The sequence below is a fragment of the Protopterus annectens genome, chromosome 15.part0 (genome assembly GCF_019279795.1).
Source record: "Protopterus annectens isolate FY-2018-M chromosome 15.part0, PAN1.0, whole genome shotgun sequence".
In the NCBI taxonomy this organism is placed as follows: Eukaryota; Metazoa; Chordata; order Ceratodontiformes; family Protopteridae; genus Protopterus; species Protopterus annectens.
In genome coordinates, this window is record NC_056749.1 from 33,869,827 (window position 1) to 33,896,384 (window position 26,558).

General features: G+C 43.4%; 1 protein-coding gene across 1 annotated transcript in view; it reads right to left on the reverse strand.

Annotated features, from left to right (window-relative positions):
• GTF2F1 (general transcription factor IIF subunit 1) overlaps positions 1–26,558 on the reverse strand; it is a 903,716-nt gene that overhangs the window by 810,715 nt on the left and 66,443 nt on the right. Inside the window, exon 6 of the mRNA XM_044057223.1 lies at positions 2,571–2,744. Within this exon, the coding sequence (XP_043913158.1) occupies positions 2,571–2,744 (174 nt within the window). The remainder of the gene's footprint in view (positions 1–2,570; positions 2,745–26,558) is intronic.

Below are 26,558 nucleotides of genomic sequence, written 5' to 3' on the forward strand. Positions count from 1 at the left end.
AGACTTTGGAATCCGGCCGACCGAAGGGCTGCCTGACGACAGGACAACCCATTTGTAAGGACTGCAGATGCATCCTTGAAGGACATCTGATCATTTTGTCTCTGTATTGTGGCATCATTCTTGGTGAAGGTAGGATACTGCTCAGGGTCAGGGTCATACCAGCCTGGGCTACATAATCTGAGAGCTCCTTTATGTCTCTTTTCATGTAGTCCAGGGAGGTACATCTCAGGTCATTCACACCGGCATGAACAATGACAGAGTCATACTTGTACTTGCTGTGGAGTGACCTGAGTGCTTGTGTTATGTGGCGGATTCTAGCGCCCGACAGGCAGCTTACTGTGACCCTCTCCTTGCTCAGTCTGGTGAGTGGGACATCAGTGTGTCTGACTATGGAGTCACCTATGACAAGTGTGTCTGGCATTGTGTTTGGCCTTAAGGGCTGTGACTGATTTGCACACTGACTTTGTGATCTATGTGTTGCTTGTGTTATGTCATGAGGTGGCAGTTTTTGGGTGTCTGCTTTGGAGGCCTCTGCTGTTTTGGTAGATTTTTGATCAGTGCCTCCGAGTATGCCTTTGTGTGCTCGTGTGTTTTATTTGTAGTTGTGATAGTTCTATGTGAGACTGGGTTTATGGTGTGTGTGGTTACCTCCTCCTCCTGTCTGGTTTTGCCAGTCCTGAGTTGAGAGAGCTCAGCCTCCAGTTTGGCTATATAGTTGCATCTCTCGCATGTATTTGTGTTTTGTGGGAGGAGGAGGGTTGTCTGTGTACATGAGGCAATTGTAACATTGCCTCAATATTCCCAGATTCACCAGCTGAGCAGGAGAGGACACTAGCAACTGACCCTTTGACATGCTAGAAGAAATGAAAAAGTTTGCTGTGTAACTGAGTCAGAAAGGACCTGTAGGGAAGTGGGTACTCAAGGGGGTTTTAAGCTAGTGAAGTACTTTGTATAATATAGAAGTGCTTTACCTGACTAAAAAATGCTTTAGGAACAAGTGCTGAGCTTTACAGATAGAGAATAGACTGTTTAGATTACAAGTAGAGCAGTTCTAAGGGAAAAAATGAAGAGCAGACTTTACAGAGCCAGAAATAGTTTACCCTTGTTTAACCGGCGCTGCCCGATGGTGGTCTAGTTGCAACTCCGCGCTAAATGCAGAAAAGGCAACAAGTCAGTAGTACAGGCTACCACACTTTGGTGGGCAGCCAAACAATTAAATTAAACAGCAAACAAACACTTTTCGACTTGAATTAGACTAATTCGACTAAAATGTACATAAATGTATGATTCTGCTTAAATCTGCCAAATACATATACATTCCCCACTTTAAAACTTCCATCTAAAAAATTACACACTGAACATACAATGTTCTGGTTCACAATACAAAGTGCAACTCTGTTGCGAGGAACATAAAATTACAATTATCCACAAGACACAGATGTATTCCTTGTTACACCTGTATAAACATCAATTATTCCAAGTTAGTCCACTACACATGCCTAGTACGACTGTTGCCTTCTCAATGTTAACAATGCATTACACAATAAATGTGCAGTACACAGCAGCTTCACAGCTATACAGATGCAGAAAAAAACTTCAAAACAACTAAGCACTACAAAACAGAACTGTATTTTGTTTACGTTTCGGCATTTTCACTTCTCAGTATAACATTTCTACCCATTTGTTCTAGTCAGTCTCAGAATACATGACAAAGCATAATGAAAGAGAAGTGTGCAGACGTGTGTCTGCAAGTTGACGAACGGTGCAAACAGTAGTGCATGCATGGAAAATACATGGACTTGTGAAGGTGCAACAGCAGGAAAGGGTGCATTTAAGTTAATCTGCTGATGTGGGAAATAATACACATGGGTGCCATGTAAGTGAATGTAACAGCAAGCAGAAGGTGTTAACTGTGTGCAAGACTGCATGCTGATGAATGGATTGACAAGTGGACTGTGCAATGGCGTGCAAAGTTGCATGGAAGTAAATGCATTTGCATGTGCAAGATGCACACTGTGCAAGGGTGCAATGCATGGGATTGCCCTGCATGTGAAAGATGTATATGTGTATAACTGTGCATGAAGGTGCTGAAGAGTGTACTGGCATTATGTCCTGGGATGAACAGAAGTGAATATACTGAAATGTGGATGGTACAATGGCATGTAGGGGTTCAAGCAGGTTCAAGACGGTGAATGCATAAACATACATACATAAGATGTGATGGCACACAAGGTTGCAAGGTGGTGAATGCAATGGCATGTAAATGAACAACAGCTTCAATAGTGCACGCAGGTGAAGGAACAGACATAGGGAAGTTGTATATCTGCTACAGAATGCATACAAAAGTAGATGTTGGTGTGTGTGTGTGTTGACATGACGTGCAGTAGTGGGAATAGGTGGTTATAAAGAAATTGGAGAGGTGTGACGATGTGCACGCATGCAAAGAAGTCAGTCCGTGAACATGTGGAACAATATTTAAGCATACACAGAATTAAAAAAGAATATATGGCCATAGAAGGTACAAAGATGTGTAAAGGTGTACACAGTGCTACTGCTGAATATACGGACTTTACCTGCCCCACTCCTCTTCCGCTTCCTCCGCAGTCAGCGTCCGATGTTTTGCAATGGGAGTGAAGTTATACCAGTTGTTCACAGGAAATGCCTCAAAGGCCCCATCAGGGCACTGAGTAAAGATGTAATAAGAAGCATTCTCATTTACGCCTCCTTTTTTAACTCCTTTAAACCTAGGCATGAAAAGACAAATGGTCATTCCAAGATTATTCCGCAACTGCAACATTAACACAAAGACTAAAAGTGCAACTCAACACGGAAATACCAGGGAAAGGCTTTCCCTTACTGTGGAAAAGTTCATGCCTCAAGGTAATGCAAACTCACAAAAACAAGGATGTCAGGCTCAACACAACTATTGCATTCAGATTTTAACAAAAAAAAAAATTACACAACTATTAAGAATAAAATAAAGAGAAAACTAGAATGCCACCCGCAGCCAATGTAAATGAGTGGCACCACTATGCAAACTTCCCAAATAAATAGGTTTGAAAATGTTTACATGCCATCTTCAGTACTACAACACGATTACTCCATTTTACATGGCAAACCGCCTTTACTATCTTAAAATTACATGTTCTTCCTACACTTATATTTATAATGGGGGGGGTGCTTAACGAGAATCAGTACTACAGCCTACTGCCCTGCACCTGTGCATTAGTATGGGGACATTTACTATGCTAGATTTATAAGGGGGGGTTAATGAGAACCAATACTACAGCCTACTTACTGCCCTGCACCTGTGCATCAGTATGAGGACATTTACTATGCTATATTTATAAGGGGGGGTGGGGGTTAATGAGAATCAATACTAGATCCTACTGCCCTGTACCTGTGCACCGCTATGGGCACATTTACAATGTCTATATTTATAATTGGGGGATTCTTAACGAGAATCACTACTGCACCCTACTGCCCTGCATCTGTGCATCAGTAGGAGGACATTTACTATGTTATAATGGGGGGGTTTAATGACAATCAACACTACAGCCTACTGCCCTGCGCCTGTGCATTAGTATGGGGACATTTACTATTCTATATTTATAATGGGGGGGGGGGGTAATGAGAATCACTACTACAGCCTACTGCCCTGAACCTGTGCATTAGTAAGAGGACATTTACTATGCTATATTTATAATGGGGGGGATTAACGAGAATCACTACTACAGCCTACGGCCCTGAACCGGTGAATCAGTATGAGGACATTTACTATGCTACATTTACAATGGGAGGGTTTAATAAGAATCAGTACTACAGCCTACTTACTGCACTGCACCTGTGCATCAGTATGAGGACATTTACTAGTCTATATTTATAATGGGGGGGGGGGTTTAATAAGAATCAGTACTACAGCCTACTTACTGCACTGCACCTGTGCATCAGTATGAGGACATTTACTAGTCTATATTTATAATGGGGGGTTTAATAAGAATCAGTACTACAGCCTACTTACTGCACCTGTGCATCAGTACCAGGACATTTACTATGCTATATTTATAATGGGGGGCGGTTAATGAAAATCACTACTACAGCCTACTGTCCTGCACCTGTGCATCAGTATGGGGACATTTACTATGCTATATTTACAATGGGAGGGGTTAATGAGAATCAATACTCCAGCCTACTGCCCTGCACCTGTGCATCAGTCATGGGAACATTCACACTGTCTATATTTATAATGGGGAAGGGGGGCTTAATGAGAAAGTACAGTTGTGTACACTTACCATAAATGTAGATGTGAGAGTGTATTCACTGTTGCAGTCATCACCTGTGGGTTACCCCTGCTGTGGTAGCACTCGACCAGCCCAAATACCAGAGTCAATGTTTTCTGCGCCGGCTGCTCTCGCTTGCTGACTGACATCAGGTTGTCAGCGCTATAAAGGAAGGCATCTGACACCATTACATCAGTTGTTCTTCCCCTAACCAGTCAGAGGCCCAAGCAAATATGGTGAAGTAGTCCTGGTGGCTAAAAGCCACCGTAAGAAGCTTATGTCTCCCTATGGAAAGAAGATACATGGGAGAAGGAAGGAGGGAAACCAGGACTACAACAGTGAACACAGTAGAACATCTACATTTATGGTAAGTGTACACATCTGTACTATATTCTTCGTGTTTCACTGTTGCAGTCATCATCTGTGGGAGGATTCCCAAAGCTGAAGAGAGGGTTAGGATTAGTAGGAGACCTAGGAATGGGGTCAGCATGCCCTGCAGAACTGCAGAGGCAAACCCTGCCCTAGCCTTAGAAAACAGAGGTATGTGGTAATGCTTGGTAAAGGTATGAACAGAAGTCCAGCTGGCAACTTCCAGGATGTCCCTGGTGGGAAATCCTCTGAAGAATGCTGTGGAAGTGGAGGCTGCCCTAGTGGAAAGGGTTTGAATATGCTTGGGGGGGGGGGGGTTCCCATGCAATCTATAGCAAAAATGGATACAGTGTGATACCCATTTGGAAATGGTTTGTTTGGAAATTGACTTCACCCTGCTCCTGGGGCAAAGCTGACAAGTAGTTGGTCCATTTTCCTGAAGGGTTTAGTACCGTTCAGATAGTATCTGAGTTGTCTGTACACATCTAGTGACTGCAGAATTCTTTCTCCCTTGTTTTGAGGGTTAGGAAAGAATGTGGGTAGATGTATGGCCTGGTTGAGAATTACATTAGATACCACCTTGGGCATAAAGGAGGGATTAGTCTGCAAGGAGACCCTGTCTGCATGGAAGATGATGAAGGGCTCAATGGCCATCAGTGCCTGAAGTTCAGAAACCCTTCTGGCTGCGGTGATAGCTAGGAGAAAGGCAGTCTTCCAGGTGAGGTATCTTAGTTCTGTTGAAGAAGCAGGTTTGAAGGGTGGCAATGTTAGTTTTTCCAAAACATAATTCAGGTCCCAGGCTGGAGTGAGTGGCCTTCTGGGAGGTCTGACATTAGAAGCCCCCTCTGAGGAATTGTTTAATCAAAGCAAGGGAGAACAGGGGCTGCTCTTGGCTGAGGCGTGGATTTTAACAGAGAAGGAGAGGCCACTATTAAGTAGCTCCACTAGGTAGTCCACGATAACAGGGATGGAAGGTTGTGAGGTAATGACCCCCCCCCCACACCCCAGACTGGCTCCAAGAGCAGAATCTTTTCCATTTTCCTGCGTAAGATTTTCTGGTGCTGGGCCTTCTGGCCTGTGTGATAATGTCTAGGACCTGTTTGCTTAACAGGGGCCCCTTGTTTGCCTTTATAGTATTAGCTATGCTGATAGCTTAAGAGTCTGCAAGTCTGGGTGCAACATTTCCCCCCTTACCAGAGTCAAAAGGTCTGAGATTAGGGGAAGCTGCCTGGGAGGCTGTAAGGTCAGGCTGCGCATTAAGGTGTACCAATGTTGTCTGGGCCAATCTGGAGCAATAAGGATGGCCTTTGGTCTCTCCTCCGTTATTTTGATCAGTACCTTGGGAATAAGAGGCAGAGGAGGGAATGCATACACAAAAAGGGTGGCTCAAGGGAAGGTCAAGGCATCCACCTTCCATGCTAGGTGGCGATACTCACTGGTACAGAATTTTTTCAGCTGATGGTTGAGATGCGAAGCAAAGAGATACACCTCCTGAGTCCCCCATGCCTGAGTGATTTGTAAAAAGATTTTTCTGTGGAGCTGCCATTCGTGGGTGTCCAGTAAGTTTCTGCTTAAGTTGTCTGCCAGAGTGCTGTTGATCCCTGGTAGGTATTGGGCTATCAGATGTAGTCCCATGGAAGAGGCTGCCAGCCAGAGGTTCATGGCTAGCCTGCATAGAGGCTAAGACTGGGTTCCTCCCTCTTTGTTGATATACCACATTAATGCGGTGTTGTCTGTTTTGATAAGGAGAACCCCTGGCATGAGATGGGGTTTGAAGGCTGCCACAGCCTTTTGTACTGCCAACATTTCCTTCTGGTTGATGTGTAAGGGAAGGTGCTGGGCATTCCAAAGACCTTGGGTGCACCTGCCTTCTAGGGTGAGCACCCCAAGTAATGTCTGAGGCATCAGTGGTAATGGTCTGCCCGGTTGGATGGAGGGTGAAGGAAAGACCCTTGTTCTGGGCACAGGCCCCTGCCCACCAGAGAAACTCGGCCCTTATAAAGGGCATCAGAGGGAGAAGGGTCTCTCGAGGTTGAGAGTGCTGACACCAAAGGTTCTTTAGGTACCACTGAAGTTTTCTCATGTCAAGCCTGGCCACAGGAATTAGAAGGATGCAAGATGCCATGTACCCAAAGGCTTGCAGGAACATCCTCACAGTGAGGTGACTTCTGGAAGCCAGCTGGGTAAAATAGAGAGGCAGGAAACTCTGCTTTTCTGGGGATAGGAAGGCCATTTGGGATGCTGTGTCCAGCAGTGCTCCCAAGAAAATGATTTGCCTGGAGGGTGTTTGCTCTGATTTCTTCTCGTTGATGGTGTACCCTAAGGAGGTTAGGAGGGTTTTGACAAAGAGGGGGTCCTTGAGGAGCTTTTCTTTGCAATCTACCTGAATGAGGCAGTTGTCCAGATAAGGTTATTTGTATATTTTTCTGTTGCAAAAGGCTATGGCCGGGGCTAAGCATTTGGTGAATACCCTGGAAGTCGTAGATAAGCCAAAGGGTAGCACAGAGAACTTAAAGTGTTGTGAGCCTGCTCTGAAGTGAAGGAATTTCCTGCAGGATTCCCTTATGGGGATGTGGAGGTAGGCATCTTTTAGATCTAGAGTAACTAACCAGGCATTTTTTGTCAGCATAGGGAGCAGCTGTTACAAAGTTAGCATTTTGAATTTGGGGACCACCAAGGTGTTCAGGATGGGGCACTGAGTGCGCTCTTTTCTGGGAACAATGACTAGTCTGGAATAAAAGCCTTTGTCTGTTTGATCTGAGGGGAGAGGTTTTACTGCCCCCTTGGGATATGAGAGTTTGGACTTGTTTCAATGCCTCTGCCCACTGATTTGGAGGAATGTCTGGGTACCCCCTTGGAATTGGGAGTTTGCTGAAGGGGAATTTGTATCCCTGAAAAATGATCTTTCAGACCCATTGGTCCTTTGTTACAGAAAGCCAATTTTCTTTGCAGAGGGAGAGCCTTCCTCCTAATCTGTGGTGAGTGAAAAGAGGGCAGAGGGGGGAGAGGGAGTCATTGAGAGTCCATATAAGGATGGCTTAGAACTCCCTGCTTTTGGAGTGGTAGTGGGGTCCACTGTTCGGTTCTCTGCTGTCCCTGGGATAGCAGTCTGGGTGGTCTGTCCCTGCGGGGCTTACCTTGCCCCTTCTGCTAGGTGCAGGAAAGGACCAGTGCTTTGAGGGAAAATTCCTGCTGAACCTAGGAGGTTGTACTTGAAAGAAATCTTTTACTGTTTGCATAGATTTTGCTTTGTCTTCCATATTTTAAGCACCTCTTCTGCTTTCCAAACAAGCAATCCTTATCCTAGGGTGCATCAAGTAATTTAGATTCGACATGATCAGGGAGAGATTGTTCCTTCAGCCATTCATGTCTCCTAATGACAGATCCTGACACTGCTGTCCAGTCTAATGAGTGTTTGGCCACTAGACAAGTAGAGTGCAGTAAATCTGCTAACTCTTTCAAACTGGCACAGTCGTGAAAGGCTGAAATCTTTTGTTTTATTAGTTCCAAAGTGTGTTGTTGACATTTTAACATGTGAAACAGACAGTTGAGTGCTCGGATAGCCAAGGTTGTAGAGGTGTACACTTTTTTTTACCCAATCTGTCCAGAGCTCTGGAGTCCTTGACAGAACAGGATTCTTTGCAGAATTAGACTTGGCTCCTTTTGGTCCCCGTGTAATGACCTCCGGGTCTGTAGTAGGATTTCTCTACAGGTATTTGTGAGAATCCGGTACTCTGTAATACCTGTCAGGTTTTCTGGGAGCAGGTGGAGGGTGTTAGGAGCCAAGCTGGATTCATGGAAGACATCTACCACCTCTAAGACTGGAAGGATGGCCAAGAGTCTGTGCTGGGGCAGGTCTAGAAACAGTTGGTCTTTTCTTAGACTGAGGGAAGGCCTGTGATTCCCAGTGGAAATGTTCAGAGGGTGTGAAGGCTTTCCCCAAAGGAAAGATATTCATGTGGGGAGGCTGAAGGAATGGATTCCTCTGCATCTGAATCCTCTTAAGCAGTCAGAGGTTTGTTGTTCTTCAAAATCTGAATAATCAGACTCCTCAGAATCCTGTTCTGTCAGTATTTCAGGAGAAAGGTCTCTTTTCCTTTTAGACGTTGTGGCCCGACTACCTCTGATAAGGGTGATCAGATCCTCCGCCATTTTAAGCATTTGAGCTTGGGGTGGTGGGGCAGGAGTAAAATGGTGGCTACAGGTAGTTTTCCTAGGAGTGGCCTTCCTTCTATCCATCGGTCTGAGAGAAACAGTAGCCGGATGAGAAGACGTCCTTTTTTTGTCTAGATTTGGTAGCGCGAAAAACCTCCTCAGAAGCCGGTGCCTGCATTGTGGCTCCAGACCCAACCAAGGCAGAGACAACCAAAGGCTTGGAAGACTTAGAAGATTTCTGTGGCATACTGGACTCCGAAAGGGTCTCAGTAGAGGCCTGCAAAGGTATCAAATCAGGCATCAGGGGCTGCAAAGGCACCTCAATGAATTCCGGAGACTGACTACCTGCTTCACGGTAGAGTCGATGGAAGGCATAGCTTTGTGTGGTCTGTCTCTATCTTTATCTTTACGCTTTTCTGGAACGTCTACAGATTGTTGGCTGACGAATGCCATTTCAGAATGCGAAGACGCAAGACGAAAATACCTGGCTACAATAAGAGCTTTACGATGAATGGTTCTCACGTTAAAGAGAGCACAGAACCAGCAACAGGGGACATCGTGGTCTGGGCCTAAACAAGTGATGCAGTATGAATAGAAGTCTAGGTGTGGGATTTGCTTTCCATGGGCGAGACAATTGTTAATGTTTTCTGACATCGGTTAGTGTAAGAAAATATAGATCCCCAACAGGAGTTTTCAGCTGTAATTCAAACTCTGGTAGCGACCAACCAGCACACTTGCGAACTACTTCTGCTACAGGCTCCACGGCAAGAAAGACTGATGTAATGACTTTGGCTGCCTTCCTTTATAGCACTGACAACCTGACGTCAAGTCAGCAAGTGACAGCAGCAGACACAGAAAAACATTGAATCTGGTATCTAGGCCAGCTGTGGGCTACCACAGCAGGGATAACCCACAGGTGATGCCTGCAACAGTGAAACACAATGAACATTCAATATTACAGCCTATTGCCCTGAATGTGTGCATCAGTACAGGGACATTTACTACATCTATATTTATAGATGCGGGGGGGACAATAAGAATCAGTACTACAGCATACTGCCCTGCACCTGGGCATCAGCACTGGGACATTTACTACATCTATATTTATAATGCAGGGAGAGATTTGATGAGAATCAGTACTACAACATACTGCCCTGCACCTGGGCATCAGCACTGGGACATTTTATATTTACAACCCTGTAACTACAGTGTCACAAAAGTCTTATGTCCATTAAACAGCTTTCCAAGACCCTTTATTTAGAACTGTATTTCATTATCAGCTATGTAACAACAACTGAAAACAGCAGATTGCACCAAAGAAAGAACTCCAAACAGTCCGGCAGTCTGATGAAACTCGCAGTTGTGCGAGTGAAAGCGCTCAACTTTCTGATTTGTGCAATAAAGCGTTTTGGATTTTTATTACTTGCTCCTGTGACTAGCTGTTTTCCTGTGAGCTGGCAGCAAGCAGATTGTTTTTTTGGGCTGCCGGATTATCAGCTATGTGGTAAACGTTTCCCATTATTTTCCAAAAGATGCATATGATTTGCTTGATTTTCTTTTATCTGCTCATTTTTTTCCATTATGTCCACTGCCCTAGGATGACTAACAGGCTTTTGCATGCAGTAGCAAAACATTCTAGGCAAATCAATTCTTCAGATGTACAAGCACTTGTGTTATGGTTTAGTACTGAAACAGCTCATACACTGTGTGATGATCTGAGGTACTGCCAGCCATGCCAGGAGAAGAAGAGCACTGGATGTACAACATATGCCAGCACAAACAGATGGAATTTAGTAAAGAATTATATGGTATTTGAATATCAAACCGATTTGTACCGAAGCTGGTGTTGAAAATGTATTTGTAAAGTTGTGCTAAAAATGTATCAGTGAGCCCTGCCAGAAAGAAAAGAAATGTACATGTATTATTTAACTGAATTAAATGCAGGTTTTAACAGAGGATACTGGAAGAGAAGAGGTTAATCACAATCCAGTTGCAGCAAATTAGAAAAATAGTCGAAGTGAAATTAGGCCATACAAATTATATCTTACAGTTCAGTTTGCAGCCAGAGACCAAATGTCTGGGAAACCCAAGTATTAGGAAGGACATTTGAATTTATAAATTCTATGAATCGCTGAGCATAGGAGTTGGAACATTGATAGTTCGTCCAGTCTATACCAGGGTAGTTGAAATCACCCAAGATTATGGTGTTGGGTAGGACCTTTATATTTTCCAATGTCTCAAGGAATGCAGAGTGAGCATCTTGGGACATGGTGGGCGATCTATAACCGGCTACGACTTGAAATGTGGTTTTGCCTGCTGATCTCTGGGGCATCACGCTGCGCTACTAACCTGGAGATATGGGTATCCTTGATGAATATGGATACACCTCCGCCCTTTGTACTGCGATCCGGTAAGTGAGGCCGGAAGGTATGATATGAATTGTAACCTGGCAGTGTTGGGGTGCTCTCTCGAGCCTTGAACCAGGTTTCCATCACTGCACAAACATCGATTTTCTCCATGCGAGGAGAGCCTCGAGTGTGTGCATTTTGAGGTTGAGACTTCTGGCGTTGAGTAGCACTACCCTTAGTTTTTGGTCACCTGTGCTGGTTACGGTGGTTGGTTTGTCCTTTGAGCCTTGCCTAAAAAAGGCACTATTGGGATGGCAAGAGCCTTGGCCAGTATTCGAAAGCCTAGGGGTGACAGGTGCAACCCATCGCTGGCAAAACAGCGAGGCTGGTCTATCATGTCATCCCAGGCAGATAGACACTGGATCCCCTTAGAATGACACCAAAAGCTTAGCCAATTGTTGAAATTGATCATTTTGTCTTTCTATTGTGGTATCATTCTAGGTGAAGGTAGTATGCTACTCAAGGTCAGGGTCATACCAGCTTGGGCTACATGATCAGAGAGCTCCTCAATGTCTCTTTTCATGTAGTCCAGGGAGGTACGTCTTAGATCATTCACACCAACATGTACAATGACAGCGTCATACTTGTACTTGTTCTGGAGTGACCCAAGTGCCTGTGTTATATGGCGGATCCTAGCACACGACACGCAGCTGACAGTAACCTTCTCCTTGTTCAGCCTGGTGAGTGGAACATCTGTGTGCCTTACTATAGTCTCCTATTACTAGCGTGTTAGGTATGGTGTTTTGCCTTAAGGGCTGTTATGAGGCACACTGCCGAGGTGAATTATGTGTTTTCTGGCTTGTGTTTGGGGGTGCAGGTTGCTTGCTTGTCTGCTTTGGAGGGCATTGTTTCTTTTTCAGATTGGTACCTAGTGCCTCCAAATATGTTTTTGTGTATTTATGCGTATGTTTTGCTGCTGCATGTTTTGTAGATTCATGTGTGACAGGTAGTGTGATGCAAGTGTGTCCCTTATCCTCTTGACTGTCTGTTACAGGCATGGGTTGAGAGTGCTTAGCCTCCAGTCTGGCTGTGTATTTGCATCTCTCACAAGTGTTTGTGTCTAGAGGTAAGAGGAAAGGGTTGTCTGTATACATGAGGCAGTTGTGACATTGCCTCAGGATGCCCAATTCCACCAGATGAACTGGAAAGTACACCTGAAGCTGACCTCTGGACATGCTTTGAAGAGTAAATTAAACTTTAAGTTCTGCGGACGATCAAGGGTCTTATGCTATATTATAATAGTGCTGTCTAGGAAATTTGGAGAATAACAGTGCTGTCTAGGAGATTAGGACAAGTGCTGATTTCTGTTTTGCAAGTGCTGCAATAAGAGCAGCTGATCTGAAGCACTTGAGTTGAGGCTTGCCTAGTTCTAAGGGAAAATTTACAGCGCAGACTTTGTGGGGCTGGGAATAGTATACCCCAGCTAACCCACGCTGCCTGACGCTGCTCTGTGTGCAAGACTGCGCAAAAAGAGAGTTGCAGGGTTTTTCCTCTAGATAAGTGAGGAAAGTGAGTGCAAGAGCAGTTTTTCTCTAAGCAAGTGAGAAAAGTAAGTACAAAAACTGTTTTCCTCTAGGTAATGAGGAAGATAGAGTGCTATAGTAATTAGTAGCTTATTTAGTGCTGAACAAGTGCTGAGCATGTTTGTGTCTTTCGGCTTTTCCCTATAAGGGGTCGCCACAGCGGAACTCCGGTCCGCTAATGATTGGTAGTTGATTTTTACGTGCCGAGTTACCAGTCCTGATGCACAACCTTCAACGAAGGTACGCCCATTCACGCATGTCTCCACGCAGAAGACGCTCTAGCTGAGAATCGAACCGGACAGAGTCTTACTGTGAGGCAACAACGCTAACGCCAGCACCACCATGCTGAGCATAAACAATCAAATTTAAGTGCTAAAACTAAGAATCTGTATCTGCACTAGATGAGTTACAGGACAGAAACAAGTGCAAATGCAGGCTTTCAAATCAGAAAGTTGAGAGAGATGAAAGAGGTTGCCCAAACGGCCAATAACTACAAATTCTGGGCCACAACAACTACTTACGTGGTAGATAGGTTACCTAGTGCTTACCACTCCCACTGATAAGCTAGAAGGCTTCCCTCCAACACAGAAAAGCTTGGGAGACTCAGAAGCTTACATACAGTCCTGGATACAGCAAATCTGTATCTGGAACGCTAGTTACAGGAAAGGTAGGAAACAGGCTTACAGTTTTTTTTTTTTTTTCTTCTACAGAAAAGTAGCAAAAACAGTAGTAAAAAACAATTCACATGCAGTGCAAGCTAGCACACTTGCGTATGCAGCAATATTAGACCAAACACAGCTTAAAAAATGCAATTAAATTAAAAAGGACTAAAAGCAAGTGCAGAAAGAGTTTATTAGGTAGAATGTGGTAAAGAGATGGGACGGGGGAGTGTCCCAGATCAAATCTACAGTGGGCGGGCAACTGCAAAAGCCACCAAATTTAAACTACAAACCAAAAATAGGGAGGGTGGGTGGAACAAAACAGTTTCAACAGAGATCTAAGCAAAAACTAACAGTACAAACATTAAAATCAAAAATATATTCTCAACTCTGTATGTTTGCTGATCAGTCTCTCAGAACAGTGAGACAACAGTTTCAACACAGATCTAAGCAACAATTGAAATCTATAACCAAAAAAATATATACTCAGCTCTGTATAATTGCAGATAATATGTAAGGCCAATATGTCTTTGATAAATATTGAAACTCCATCTCCTTTGGCTTTGTAGCACAATGTTTGGGGTCTGAAAACATGGTAGGATAAGTAGCCATGTAAGGCTGGGGTGCTCTAATGCAGCTTTAAACCAGGTTTCAGTGACTGCACAAATGTCAGCATCCTCCAGGATGAGGAATACTTGCAGTGAGTGCAGTTTCATGCCAAGACTCCAAGCATTTAGCAGCACGTCCTTTAAATTTCGTTTACAAGAACTTTTCACGTTGGTAATTTTGGCTCATGACTTTGCTAAAAAAGGCACTATGGAGGACGCAAGGGCCTTTGCCAGAAGCCTGAAGCCCAGGGGAGACAGATGAAGGCCATCTCTGGCAAAGCATCATGGTCTGTCAATCATGTCTTCCCAGGCCCTTCTGCTCCATGGGAGGATTCTGTCCTCACTGAACTCACCTTAGACACCTGTATTACTCTTTGACAGGTGTACTGCCCCAGTCAAACTGCCCACCTGACATTGTCCCCACAGCAGGTCACACATGGATGCTTGGAGCCAGAAGAGAGCCCCAGTGTGGCTCGCACCCCCACCTCACCTGGTAAGTGAAAAAACAATAAGAGTAGTGGTATTTCACCGGCAGCCGAGGCTGCTCTCTTATTCTACACCTCTCATGTCTCTTCACAGTACCAGACTACAGTCAAGTTCAACAGGGTCTTCTTTCCCCACTGATTCTGTCAAGCTCGTTCCCTTGATTGTGGTTTCACTAGATAGCAGGTAGAGACAGTGGGAATCTCTTTCATCCATTCTTCATGCTCATCAAGAATTAGATGAGGAGGCATTTGGCTACCTTAAGAGAGTCATATTTACTCCTGCCATTTACCCTCACTTCATTGAATCCCTTAGAATGACACCAGACACTAAACTAATTGTTTAAGTCAATTATTTTCTGTTTGTATTGAGGCATCATTCTGGTTTACAGTAGGATGCTGCTTAAGGCTAGAGACATACCTGCATGGGACACATTCAACAAGCTCAATCATGTCTCTCTTCATATAGTCCATACAGGTATGTCACAAGTCATTCACACCAAAAAGGGCTACGACAGAGTCATAACTGTACCTGTTAAAAAAGACTTGAGTGCATGGGTGATATGGCAGATTCTAGCACCTGACAAGCAACTTACCGTGACTTTCTCCTTGTCTAGCCTGGTGAGGGGCACATCTGTTTGTCTCATGATAGTCTCCTATGACTAGTATGGTGGATTTATGGCTGGGCCTTAGAGGCTGAGAGAGACAGGCGTGTGTACTATGTATGTGTGGTACTTGGTGCTGTGGGTTGTGATGTGCATGTGTGTGTTTGCTTCGGAGGTCTCTCTTGTTTAGGTATGTTTTTACTGAGAACCTCTGCATATGTAGGTGTGTGTTATACAAGTGTGGGTAGTGTTTGTAGTGTTTGAGCAGACAACCTTCAGTGCCAGATTTACTGGCTCGTGACTGAGACAGTAAGGATTCTAGGCTCTTAACGTAACTGCATCTCTCACATACTGTGTTCATAGGTAGTAGTAGTAGTAGAGGGCTGCCCATGTACATGAGGCAGTTGCTACACCGTCTCAAGATGCCCATATCAACCAGATTGGAAGGGGAAAACACAGGAAATTTTCCATCCATGGTTGTCAAAATCTGTGGAAGAGAGGTCAGGGATAGTACAGTGGGTACTATCCGAGGAGAGTACCTATTGGTGTGAATAAGGCTGGATAAAAACAATACAGTAGCTGCAAGGGAGGGCCTCACTTACATAGGAGTGCTGGTAAGGGAAATAAATGCAGCTGAGATACCTCGCAAAGGTTTAAAATAGTGCAGCAGTGCACAACGTGCAAACAAGCACAAACCCGTGCAAACTCGGGGGTTTAAATACAACAAAAACAAAAGTAAAATAGAAGCACTGGAATTGACCAATTAACCCTTGCCCCTGAGCTCTTGGCTAAGCACCCTATGCCAGACCAGTTCCAGCCAGTTCACTTACTCCCACTAAGTGCAGGCAGGCCCCAGCCAGCACAAAATGGTGTTGCAGGAAACAAAGAAATCACACAAACAAATCTGGATACAGCAAAACCTGTAACCAGACATTACTAAAGATATTTAAACTCTGTTTAGGTTGATTCAACACAGAAGAACAGATACACACTTAAATATAACAGTAGAAAACTGATTTAAACAAATTAACCAAGAAAAAAAGCTCAAAACCGAGCCCTGTTCTAGCAGCCTTCAACTAGACAAGTTCTAACTGCACACTCCTGCCACTAGGGTGCAGGGGAACCCTCTCCAAGGAAAGATGGCCTGGTATAGTACTCAAGTTATACAGAGAGAGCTAGATTCAGCAGCTCTGAATTTAGTCTATGCTACAGCAAACAATGTGCACCAATTTTGGAAAGAAACAGTTAAAATAAGCAGGCACAACAAGCCTTCAACCAGCAGTTGCCAGCTCAGAATCGCAGAATCTACCCTCTCCTCCCACAAGAGTGTAGACAACAAGCCTTCTTAATGTAAAATAACTGGCCTGAAGGCCAAGTGCTTAAACCAGAACTAAGACACTTTTAGAATAAAAGACACACTAAGCCTTCAACCAGCAATACTCAACTTAGAAGAATGTAAGCTACCTCTCCTGCCACAAGTGTAGACCACAAACATTCCCAATGTAAAACTGGCCTGAAGCCTAAGTGCTTAAACCAAAAGGCTTAGAATAACAGTTACAATTTAATCAGGCTACTAACATCAGTAATAAATGCAGCATAATAAATGCAATTGAATACTTTTAAGAACAAGCAGCAAAAGCAAAATAAAGTAATAAAGTAGGAAGATACAAAACTACAGTAAAAGCAGATGAATAAAGTGCAATTTTTTGGTTGTGGATCCTATTTTTGTTCTGAATTACAAGTGGTGGGGCGAGATATTGCAATATATTGCACTGATGAAGGCTTAGAGCCGAAACCGGTATGCTTTACACTTTTTTCTTTCGGCTGTTCCCATTAGGGGTCGCCACAGCGGATCATCTGTTTCCATTTCTTCCTGTCCTCTGCATCTCGCTCAGTCACACCAACCACCTGCATGTCCTCTCTCACCACATCCACAAACCTTATCTTAGGCCTTCCTCTTTTCCTCTTACCTGGAAGCTTCATCTTTAGCATCCTTTTCCCAATATACCAAGCACCCCTCCTCAGCATGTCCAAACCAATGCAATCTTGCCTCTCTGGCTTTGTCTCCAAACCGTTCAACCTGGGCTGACCCTCTAATACACTTATTCCTCACACCCAGTGCAAATCTTAACATCTTTAACTCTGCCACATCCAGTGACTCCTGCCTTTTTGTCAATGCCACTGTCTCCAACCCATATAACATAGCTGGTCTCACTAACCTCTTGTAGACCTTCCCTTTCACTCTTACTGGTACTAGTCTGTCACAAATCACTCCTGACACACTTCTCCACCTACTCCATCCTGCCTGTAGTCTCTTCTTTACCTCTCTCCAACACTTGCTATTACACTGAACTGCTGATCCCAAGTATTTAAACTCATCCACATTCGCTAACTCTACTCCCTGCATCCTCACCATTCCTCTATCCTCCCTCTCATTCACATACATATATTCTGTCTTAGTTCTGCTGACCTTCATTCCTCTCCTCTCTAGAGCATATCTCCACCTCTCCAGGGTCTACTCAACCTGTTTCCTACTCTCACTACATATCACAATGTCATCTGCAAACATCATAGTCCACGGGGACTCCTGTCTAATCTTGTCTGTCAACCTATCACCGCTGCAAATAAGAAAGGGCTCAGAGCTGATCTTTGATGCAATCCACCTCCACCTTAAACACATCTGTCACTCCCACTGCAGATCTCACCGCTGTCAACTACCCTTGTACATATCCTGTACCACTCTTACATACTTCTTTGCCACTCCCAACTTCCTCATACAACTCCTCTCTAGGCACCCTGTCATATACTTTCGCTAAGTCCACAAAGACACAATGCAACTCCTTCTAACCTTCTCTGTACTTCTGCAACACTCTCAGAGGAAACATCGCATCTGTAGTGCTCTTTCCTGGCATGAAACCATACTGCTGATCACTAATTATCACCTCCCTTCTTAACCTATCTTCCACTACTCTTTCCCATAATTTTATGCTGTGACTGATCAATTTTATCCCTCTGTAGTTACTACAGCTCTGCACATCACCCTTATTCTTAAAAATCGGTACCATTTCTCCACTCCTCAGGCATCCTCTCACTTTCCAAGATTTCATTAAACAATCTGGTTAAAACTTCCACCGCCATTTCTTCCTAAACACCTCCAAGCTTCCACAGGTACGTCATCTGGACGAACAGCCTTTCCATTCTTCATCCTCTTCATAGCTATCCTTACTTTACACTAATTACAGTATTTGAATGTGTCAATTATAATATCATGCATATGTGATATTAAAGCTTTTTGTTGGAAAGCTGAAAGAGGGTACTGTCTTTTTTGTTTCTTGCAAAGAAACCAACTAGATTTAACAGACATGAACTACCATTCATAAACCCAAACTGGTCTGGGTCTAGGGACTGTAGGCTCCGTATGTCCCTGCTGAGAAGGTTTATAATGGTACACTACAACACCATGCAAATGACGGAGGTGAAGCAGATATGTCTATAGCTGCCACTGTCCATAGTGGGGCCTTACTTTTTCCGGGGCAATACTGCACCTTTTCTCCAGGATTTTGAAGTGTATCCAGTGAAAAGGCTGGCAGGAACAGTTTAAAAAAGGTCCAATAGAGGGTGTTTTATACAGACTTGGAAACAGAAGGTATTGTTGCCTGGACCCAGAGATGGTGCTTTCAGCATCAGTGCATTTCCAGGACAGGAGTAGGTGATGCCACTAGGGATAAGCTAGATGTAAAGATGGATATTACTGCTGAGGTTCTTTACAAAATTAAATGTTGTCTTTGGCTCATCCTTTGCTGATATAGCAATTTTTATTCATAATGCACGTTCTACAATTTGCTCTCACTCCCCCATTCCTTACCAACCCTTTTGAGGATGATTTTGATGTGCTGTTTTTTTTTTCTTTAGAGCTATGGACTTTTTCCATCTGCTATACAGTTTGCTTATGGCCGAGTTCCATCGCAGGAGTTAAGTTTTTTAAATTTGCCCTTGTATACAAGGCAAATGGGAACATCACCCTGAAATTCAAAAACTGAGACATGAGTATACACTGCAGTATTTGCTCATCTTGAGTTGTGCATTAAAGGTTAGGGAGTTGCTGAACTGTCTCAAGTCATCAGCAAAGGTAAGAGGCTGGCCTTGGAGAAGTCTCTAAAGACTGCAGAGCTGGACAATGAAAAGTACCACAGAGTGGCAGTCCAATCCGATCAGTCAGAGTTTGGCAAAGGGCAGGGGAGCAGACAGAAGAAGAGTGGCCAAGGACAAGATCAAGTAAGTTAGTACTTCTAGTGGGAAAGGGTACTTCCTGATTAGGGAAGCTGTAATGAAAGCAACAAAAAGTTGTGCATATTTGTTTGTTGATGTACACGTGTGTAAGTTAAAGTAGGAGAAGTTAAAATCCCTAGAATGATGCATTTGGGTCAATGCAGAAGGACGAGTTTATTGAGATAAGCTTTGTGACTTGCAAGCAACTTGGACAGGGTACTGTAGTCGGTCAGAATGTGACACAAGGACTGTATAAAGACACTAGGTTAAGAAGGAGTTAGAAGTGATGATGTTTTATATAGACAGAAAAAAAACACAAACAGCTCTACATTTGGGAGCCTAGAGAATATTGTAAAGCAAATAAGACATGAAGCATCACTGTTAGAACACAAAAAATAAATCAAAAATTCTTAGAAAGGTATATGTGGAAAAGCAAGAAACAATATTAAAACAGACCTGGATTTATCATCCACCATTTCCAAAAATAAACTAAAAATATCAGCACATGTAAATACGTAATAAAGAAAATTACAATACTGGCAATTCACTGATACCCAAAAAAGTATTGTAGAGAGCTAGGAAACAAAGCAAATGTCATAAGAAGAAGTTTTGGAGAAGCATTTGGGAAGACCCCAGTTGAACACAAAATCATGGAATGGATAACAGCGTTTGAAGAAAAAAAAAGGGGGGGGGGCTCTAATAGAGAGGAAAAGAAGTGGGAAGCAACATCTAGAGAAATGGAGACAAAATTAAAAAAAGTTCCAAACTCATCAAAAGTGAGCCTGCAAGCCATCCTAAGAGCTAAAGACCAATAACTTGTCTTCTGATAAGTTAATTATAAACTAGACAATACAGATATCTATAGTTATACTGCAAACAAATCTATCATGTAATATAATTAAATGGTAATAAAAGAAGGTTATATGGAACAAAGGATAATCTATTGTTAAATAAAGTGAGCTGCAAAAAGGGGAAAGAATCTAAATATGCCATGTATAGATTATAAAATAGCATCCAACAGCATCCAACATTAATGGACTAAGGAATAAAGATGTACAAGATACACCCAACACTGACCACCTACATTACGGTGACTAAAACTGTGGCAAACCACTTTGTAGTTGAGCCACAGCAAATGGCAAATTAATATCCCAATACAAGAAAAAAATCACAAGAGCATATTCCAGGGTGATTCTTTGCCTCCACTGCTGTTTTGTCTTGGCCTTAACCCATTAAGCTGTTTACTTCATAGACTAACCTATGGTTACAGCTTAACTTCTAGAAAGTGACCTTGTTCAAAGACATATCTACTCTGGTGGATGACTTACAAATTAGACAGTTTTCAGAGGAGGACTTGACAACGCAATTACACAGTCAAAACTTTTGCAGATAATACAAGAATGATATTTGGTCTTAATACATGTACAGATGCAAGATTTATAACAATCAAGTGGCTACACCAAGAAAATATGAAACTGGGACAAGAACGGGATGCAAAGGAACTTGAGAAGGAAACATATAAATATTTGGAAATAGAAGGGTCAGCAATAACAATTGAGAACAAAACTCAGTAAGGAATACTTTATAAAATTAAAGTTAATTCCTAGATGGTAAAGCAGTTTTAACTCCAAACTATAAACCAAGCTGCTCTTCCTATTTTAACTTAAAGCTTTGGTGTGACAGACTACCTTAAGCAGCACCGAGTTAGCTGGGCAAGAAAAATGCTGCATGCTTATTAAAATAATACACAAAAACCAATGCACACCAAGAACGTATATCCCCTAGTTTTAAGGGGGTACAGTCCTCCTCAAAACTTAAGTACAGTTGTGTAAAATCTTTCCATAACAGTAGATATCCTTCTCTTCACAGCTACAGCATTCATTACAATAGGAATCCCCTGCCAAGGGAACCAGCCAGCCAGCCAGTGTACCAAAGCCTTTAGGTTGTTTTAAGATACACCGTACTTCGCATGTATGTTCTTCATGTAGCAAAGGGCATAAAGGGGACATCCGGACGTACCATCCTCAGAAATGAGAGCCGCAGGAGGAATGCCAGTCCAAGAAGGAAACAGGCAATTAGTTCATCCAGAAAAGAAATGGACTAGGGGGTAGAGGGAGGGAGTGAATACTTCAGTAGTGAAGAGAAGGACATCTACTGTTATGGTAAGATTTTACACAACTGTACTATGTCCTTCCATGTCACTGTTCCAGTATTCATTACAATAGGGTGGGTGCCAAAGCTCAGGCAGAAACTTGGGGAGGAAGGACCAGCAGAGCTCTCTAGGAAGCCATGAAGGATGGCCTTACAAAACCAGCTCTAGAAATTCTATCCAGCTTGTAGTGCTTGGCAAATGTATGCACAGAAGTCCAAGTAGCTGCCTCAAGAACAGAGTTAGTATCCAAACCCTTGGAAAAAAATAACACCAAAAGAAGCCACAGCTCTTGTAGAATGTGCCTTAACAGAAGGAAAACTCTTACTATGGAAGGAAAAACAAAAAGAAATGGCTTTAGAAATCCAGGAAGAAATAGCTTGCTTAGAAACGGCCAATCTTAAGGACCTAGGATGAAAGGAAACAAAAAAGTCTTAGTCTTATCCAAATAAAATCTGAATTGTCTATGCGTTTCCAACATTTGCAGCACCTTCTCACAGGCAGACTGTGGAGTAGGGAAAAAGTGAGTGAATGACTAGACTGATTAAGGGACAACTCATCCACCTTGGGCATAAAAGAAGGATTAGTACAAGGAACACCCTGTCCTTATGAAACTATCAGACACCGGTATGGCAGAAGTAAGAGCCAACAAAAGTACAGTCATCCTAAAGAAATACTGCAAGGAAGCTGAGGCTGCAGGCTCAAAAGCAGCCTGGGTCAATTTTTCTAAGGCAGAATTAAGATCCCAGGGAGGAGGAACGGGCTTCATGGGAGGCCTAATACGAAGGACATCTTTAAGAAATTGTTTGGCTTCAAATCTAGAAGCTACAGGAGATGATAAAGGCAGACAAGCAGAGATAGCTGATAAGTGACCCTTAACAGAAGAAAGAGCCAACCCAGCATTGAGCAGTTCACAGAGATGTGAAAGAACCAAAGGAACATCCACAGAAACTGGATCCAAGTTACAAGACAGACAGCAAAAACCTCTTCCATTTGGATAAGTAGGGTTTGCTACTATTGGGCTTCCTGGCCTCCTGAAGGACCCTAAGCATGTCCTCAGGAAAAAAAAAAGGTGTATATTTGGAAACCAAATCCTATCACCCACAATTGTCAGTTGAAGAGTGTACAGGTTGGGGATGGATGAGAGATCCCATGTCCTGTGTGAGTAGGTCCACCCTCTGAGGTAACTTGTGATGGCTACCCTTGGCTTATTATATATGAAGAGGGAACAAATGTTATCTCTGCAAAAAGTGAGTCACCGAGATTTTGGAAGCATCCTGTTGTATTTTGAACAAGACTTTTGGGATGACAGGAAGGGGAGGGAAAGCATACAGAAGCATCCCCTTCCAGGAAAAAGAAAGGGCATTCACCTTCCAAACCAGAGGACCTGGAACTCTGGCACAAAATAGAGGAAGTTGTCTGTTCAGAGGGAAGGCAAAAAGATATATTTTAAAGAGTACCCCACTGGTGGATAAATGCCCAGAAACACATCCCTGTAAAGTATCCATTCATGTGACTGAGTTATGGACCTGCTCAGAGAGTCTGCCACAATGCTTTGACCTGAGAGAATGCAAACTGTTTGATGAGTCACTTGATACTGGCTAGCCAGTTTCCACACTAGGAGTGCCAACCGGCAAAGAAGATAAGACCTTGTCCCCCTGTTTGTTGACATACCACTTCACTGTGGTATTGTCTGTAAACACTTTGAGAGGACCTGGGGAGAAGAATGAAAAGTCTAAAGAGAAAGCAGAAGAGCATCTCTTTGACACTGATGAGCTCTCTCTGTTGATGAAGCAACCAGATTCCCTGCACCTTCAGGGAGACACATGCTGCTCCCCATCCCAAGCGTGAAGTGCCTGCAAACAGATCCTGAGAAGGAAGAGGTGGATAAAAAGCCCTGGATTGAGAGACAAATTCTGAATCCACCATTGAAGTTGTTGCTTGAGACACGGCAGAAGAGGAACTACAAACTCGAGGGAAATGTTGAAGCCAAATTGACTTCAGAAACCACTGAAACTTAATTGTGTGCAGTTTGGTAAAAAGGGAACATAGGAATGGTGGAAGCCATGAAATCCAAAACTCTCAAATTCCATAGCTGTTACTGAAGTCAGAGGAAGAAGTGACTGAAAAAAGGAAATGAGAGTTAAGGCCTTGGGAGGAGGCAGAGATGCCAACCAAGGAACCGACTGGACCCTGCACCCAAGAAAGACATGACCCGAGAGTCAGAAAGGACTTTTTGAAATTTATAGTGAACCCCAGGATCTGCAGAAGGGAAACAACAAAATGGAGATTTTGCAACAAGGTACCTGGAGAGGATACCTGAAACAGGAGGTTGCCCAAGAAGGGAAAAACTTGAATCTCCCTTAGCCTGCAAAAAACAAGAGCAAGGCATTTGATGAATACCCTTCAGGCAGTAAGAAAGGACAAAGGGCAAAGCAGAGAAGTGAAAATGCCAGGAAGCAACAAAGAAACGTAAAAACTTCCTGAAAAGGGGATAAACCGGGATATGCTGATAAGCATCCTTGAGATCTAGGAGACACCACATAAGCCTGAGGAAGAAGAAGAGGGAACAAAGTCTGAAGGGATGACATTTAAAAAGAGGGGACCTTCAAAAAAGGTCTTTTGAAGAGAGATCTAAAATAGGTCTCCAAGTACCTCTTTCCTAGGCACCAGAAACATTCTGTAGTAAACCCCCCTCCCCTTTGGAACTTCCTGAAAAGTTCTCAGAGTCAAGAGATCTTGAAACACCCCTGGAAAGAAAAAGACAGCGGTTCCTGAGGGAGCTGAAGAATTCCCATAAAAGGGGAAAAAGAGATTTCCAGGCCATGAAATACCCTTGGCGGACAATGGACAGAGAACCCAGTAGTCCTGAGTAATCTTTAATCAAACAGGAAGAGAGGGGAAAAAGGGAATGTGTCTGAGAATAACAGGATAGTCGGAGAGGATCTGGTTTAGCCAGGAAAAGTAGACTTCTGGGGCACAAAAATCTGAGTAGCTTTAGCAGGAGGTCACTTCCCACCTTTCTTACCATTGGGGGGGAGGGGGTGAGACTGCCCACAAACAAAAGCTGGCATATTGGGTAATTTCTCCAAAATTTAGACACAGGAGAAACAAACACATGTTTAAGTTCCTGTAAAGCCTTGCCATTATCCTTACAGAACTTAAACAAGGCAGCAGCAACTTCGAAAAACAAGCGTTTATTTTCCAGAGGAGAATCCATCAGCTTAGCCTTAATAGTATCAGGCAAAGGTTGAAGCCGAAGCCAAGAAGATCTCCTCATCACAGACCCAAAGGCAGCAGCCCTAGAGGAAGCATCTGCTGCATTACAACTATACTTAATGGAATGACAAAACACCTGGGAAGAAGTCCCTCACAGGGAAAGAGCAGAAGTCTTCCCTTCAGAGTCTGGAAGATCAGAAATTACCTAGTTCTGCTATCTTTATCAGAAGAAAGTAACTTAGGATAAGACAGCAACTGAGATGGTTTGTCAGAAGCCACATCACCACTGAAGGAAGGATGAGCCGAAGGGCACCTACATAGAAATTTACAGTCCTCAGGCACCCTATACAACCTATCTGGTTTCTTGGAGGCAGGGGGCTGGAAATCATGAGCCTTAAAAGCATTAGAAAAGGCATTCAACAAAGCAGCCAAAACAGGAGGAACAGCAGAAGAAGATCTGGGAGAACCCATCTGCAGGAGCTTGTAATACCTCTTCTGTAACTCAGAAGCCTGAGCACAATTCATTTTAAAAAATTCAATCATTCTGGAGATTGTGTTCCCAAAAGAAATTTCCTCGAAAGAAGTGTCAAGAGTAGTAAATTCCTCTTCCTTAGACCCCTAGTCTAAAGGAGATGGAATCTGAGATAAGTAAGCAAGGGACTCCTCATCTGAATCCACCTCCTCCCGTTCTCTGGGTCTCTTGGGGGGGGGGGGGGCTGGAAAAGAAACACTCTGAGGAAGTTTCAAAGCCATCAAAGCTTTAAACAACCCTTGAGTGAAATTCTGCGAGTCCTTAAGAGCTGCAGCAATAAGTTTAGTCTTCTGCTTTTTTCTTCAAGGGGAGGTTTGCCTTATAGAACTTAGAAGGCTCAGACCCCAGACAGCATTCAATAGTAGTAGTTGGGACTTCTCTGACCAAAATTTGAGGAACACCCCAGGCCCCTCAGAAATAATCAGCTGCAGTTCCCCCTGAATGTCCGAAATGGACATCTGCAAGGCCTCTCAGAATGTGCTTAAGGTTGGATCCATGCCAGCCTCTAAATTGGTTGTGGCAAAAGAATCCAATGGTGGAGTTGGGCAATCCTCCAGGCTTTCGCTTGCCTCGGAAAAGACATCCGGAGGAAGCTGAACAGCTGAATAATATGGTCTAGCTTTCTTGGCGACCTTCTTCACGGATGGCTGCTCCTCAGAGCGGGAAGTTCCTTCCATTGTGTCGTCAGCTAAAAGCTTAAGATGCTGATTCTCCAAATACAAGGCCAAAAAAGACAGCCAAACTGCGGAATGTCTTAGGAACAAAGGCCTGACAAACTGAACAGAGTGTATGGTTATAGGAAGCATAGAGACAAAACGAGCACTGCTCATGATGGTCTTTAAGGGAATCTGTCTCCCAAACTGGCCCTTCTTGGATGACATGAAACCCCACAAGCTACAAAAAAGGAAAAGATACGATACAAAAACCCTAACAGGGCACTCCTCTGAAATGGCTTGGTGAGCCAGCAATGGAGCAGGTGTTCAGATTGATCAAGAGATGGCACGTAGACTGGCGGCAAAGAAGTTCTAAGGATGGTACATTTGGATATCACCTTTATGTTCTATGCTATGTGAGGAGCATACATGTGACGGTATACCTTAAATTAACCTAAAGGCTTTGGTATACTGGCCAGACATTGGGCCGCCCCTGGCAGGGGATCCCTATTGTAATGAATACTGCAGTAGTGAAATAGCAGGACATCTACAAGTACAGGTCTTCAGTTGTGGGACTATATACATATTTGCTGACCTCATCAAACCAAAAACAGTAAAAGTTCTAAAGCATGAACATAAAGTCTAAT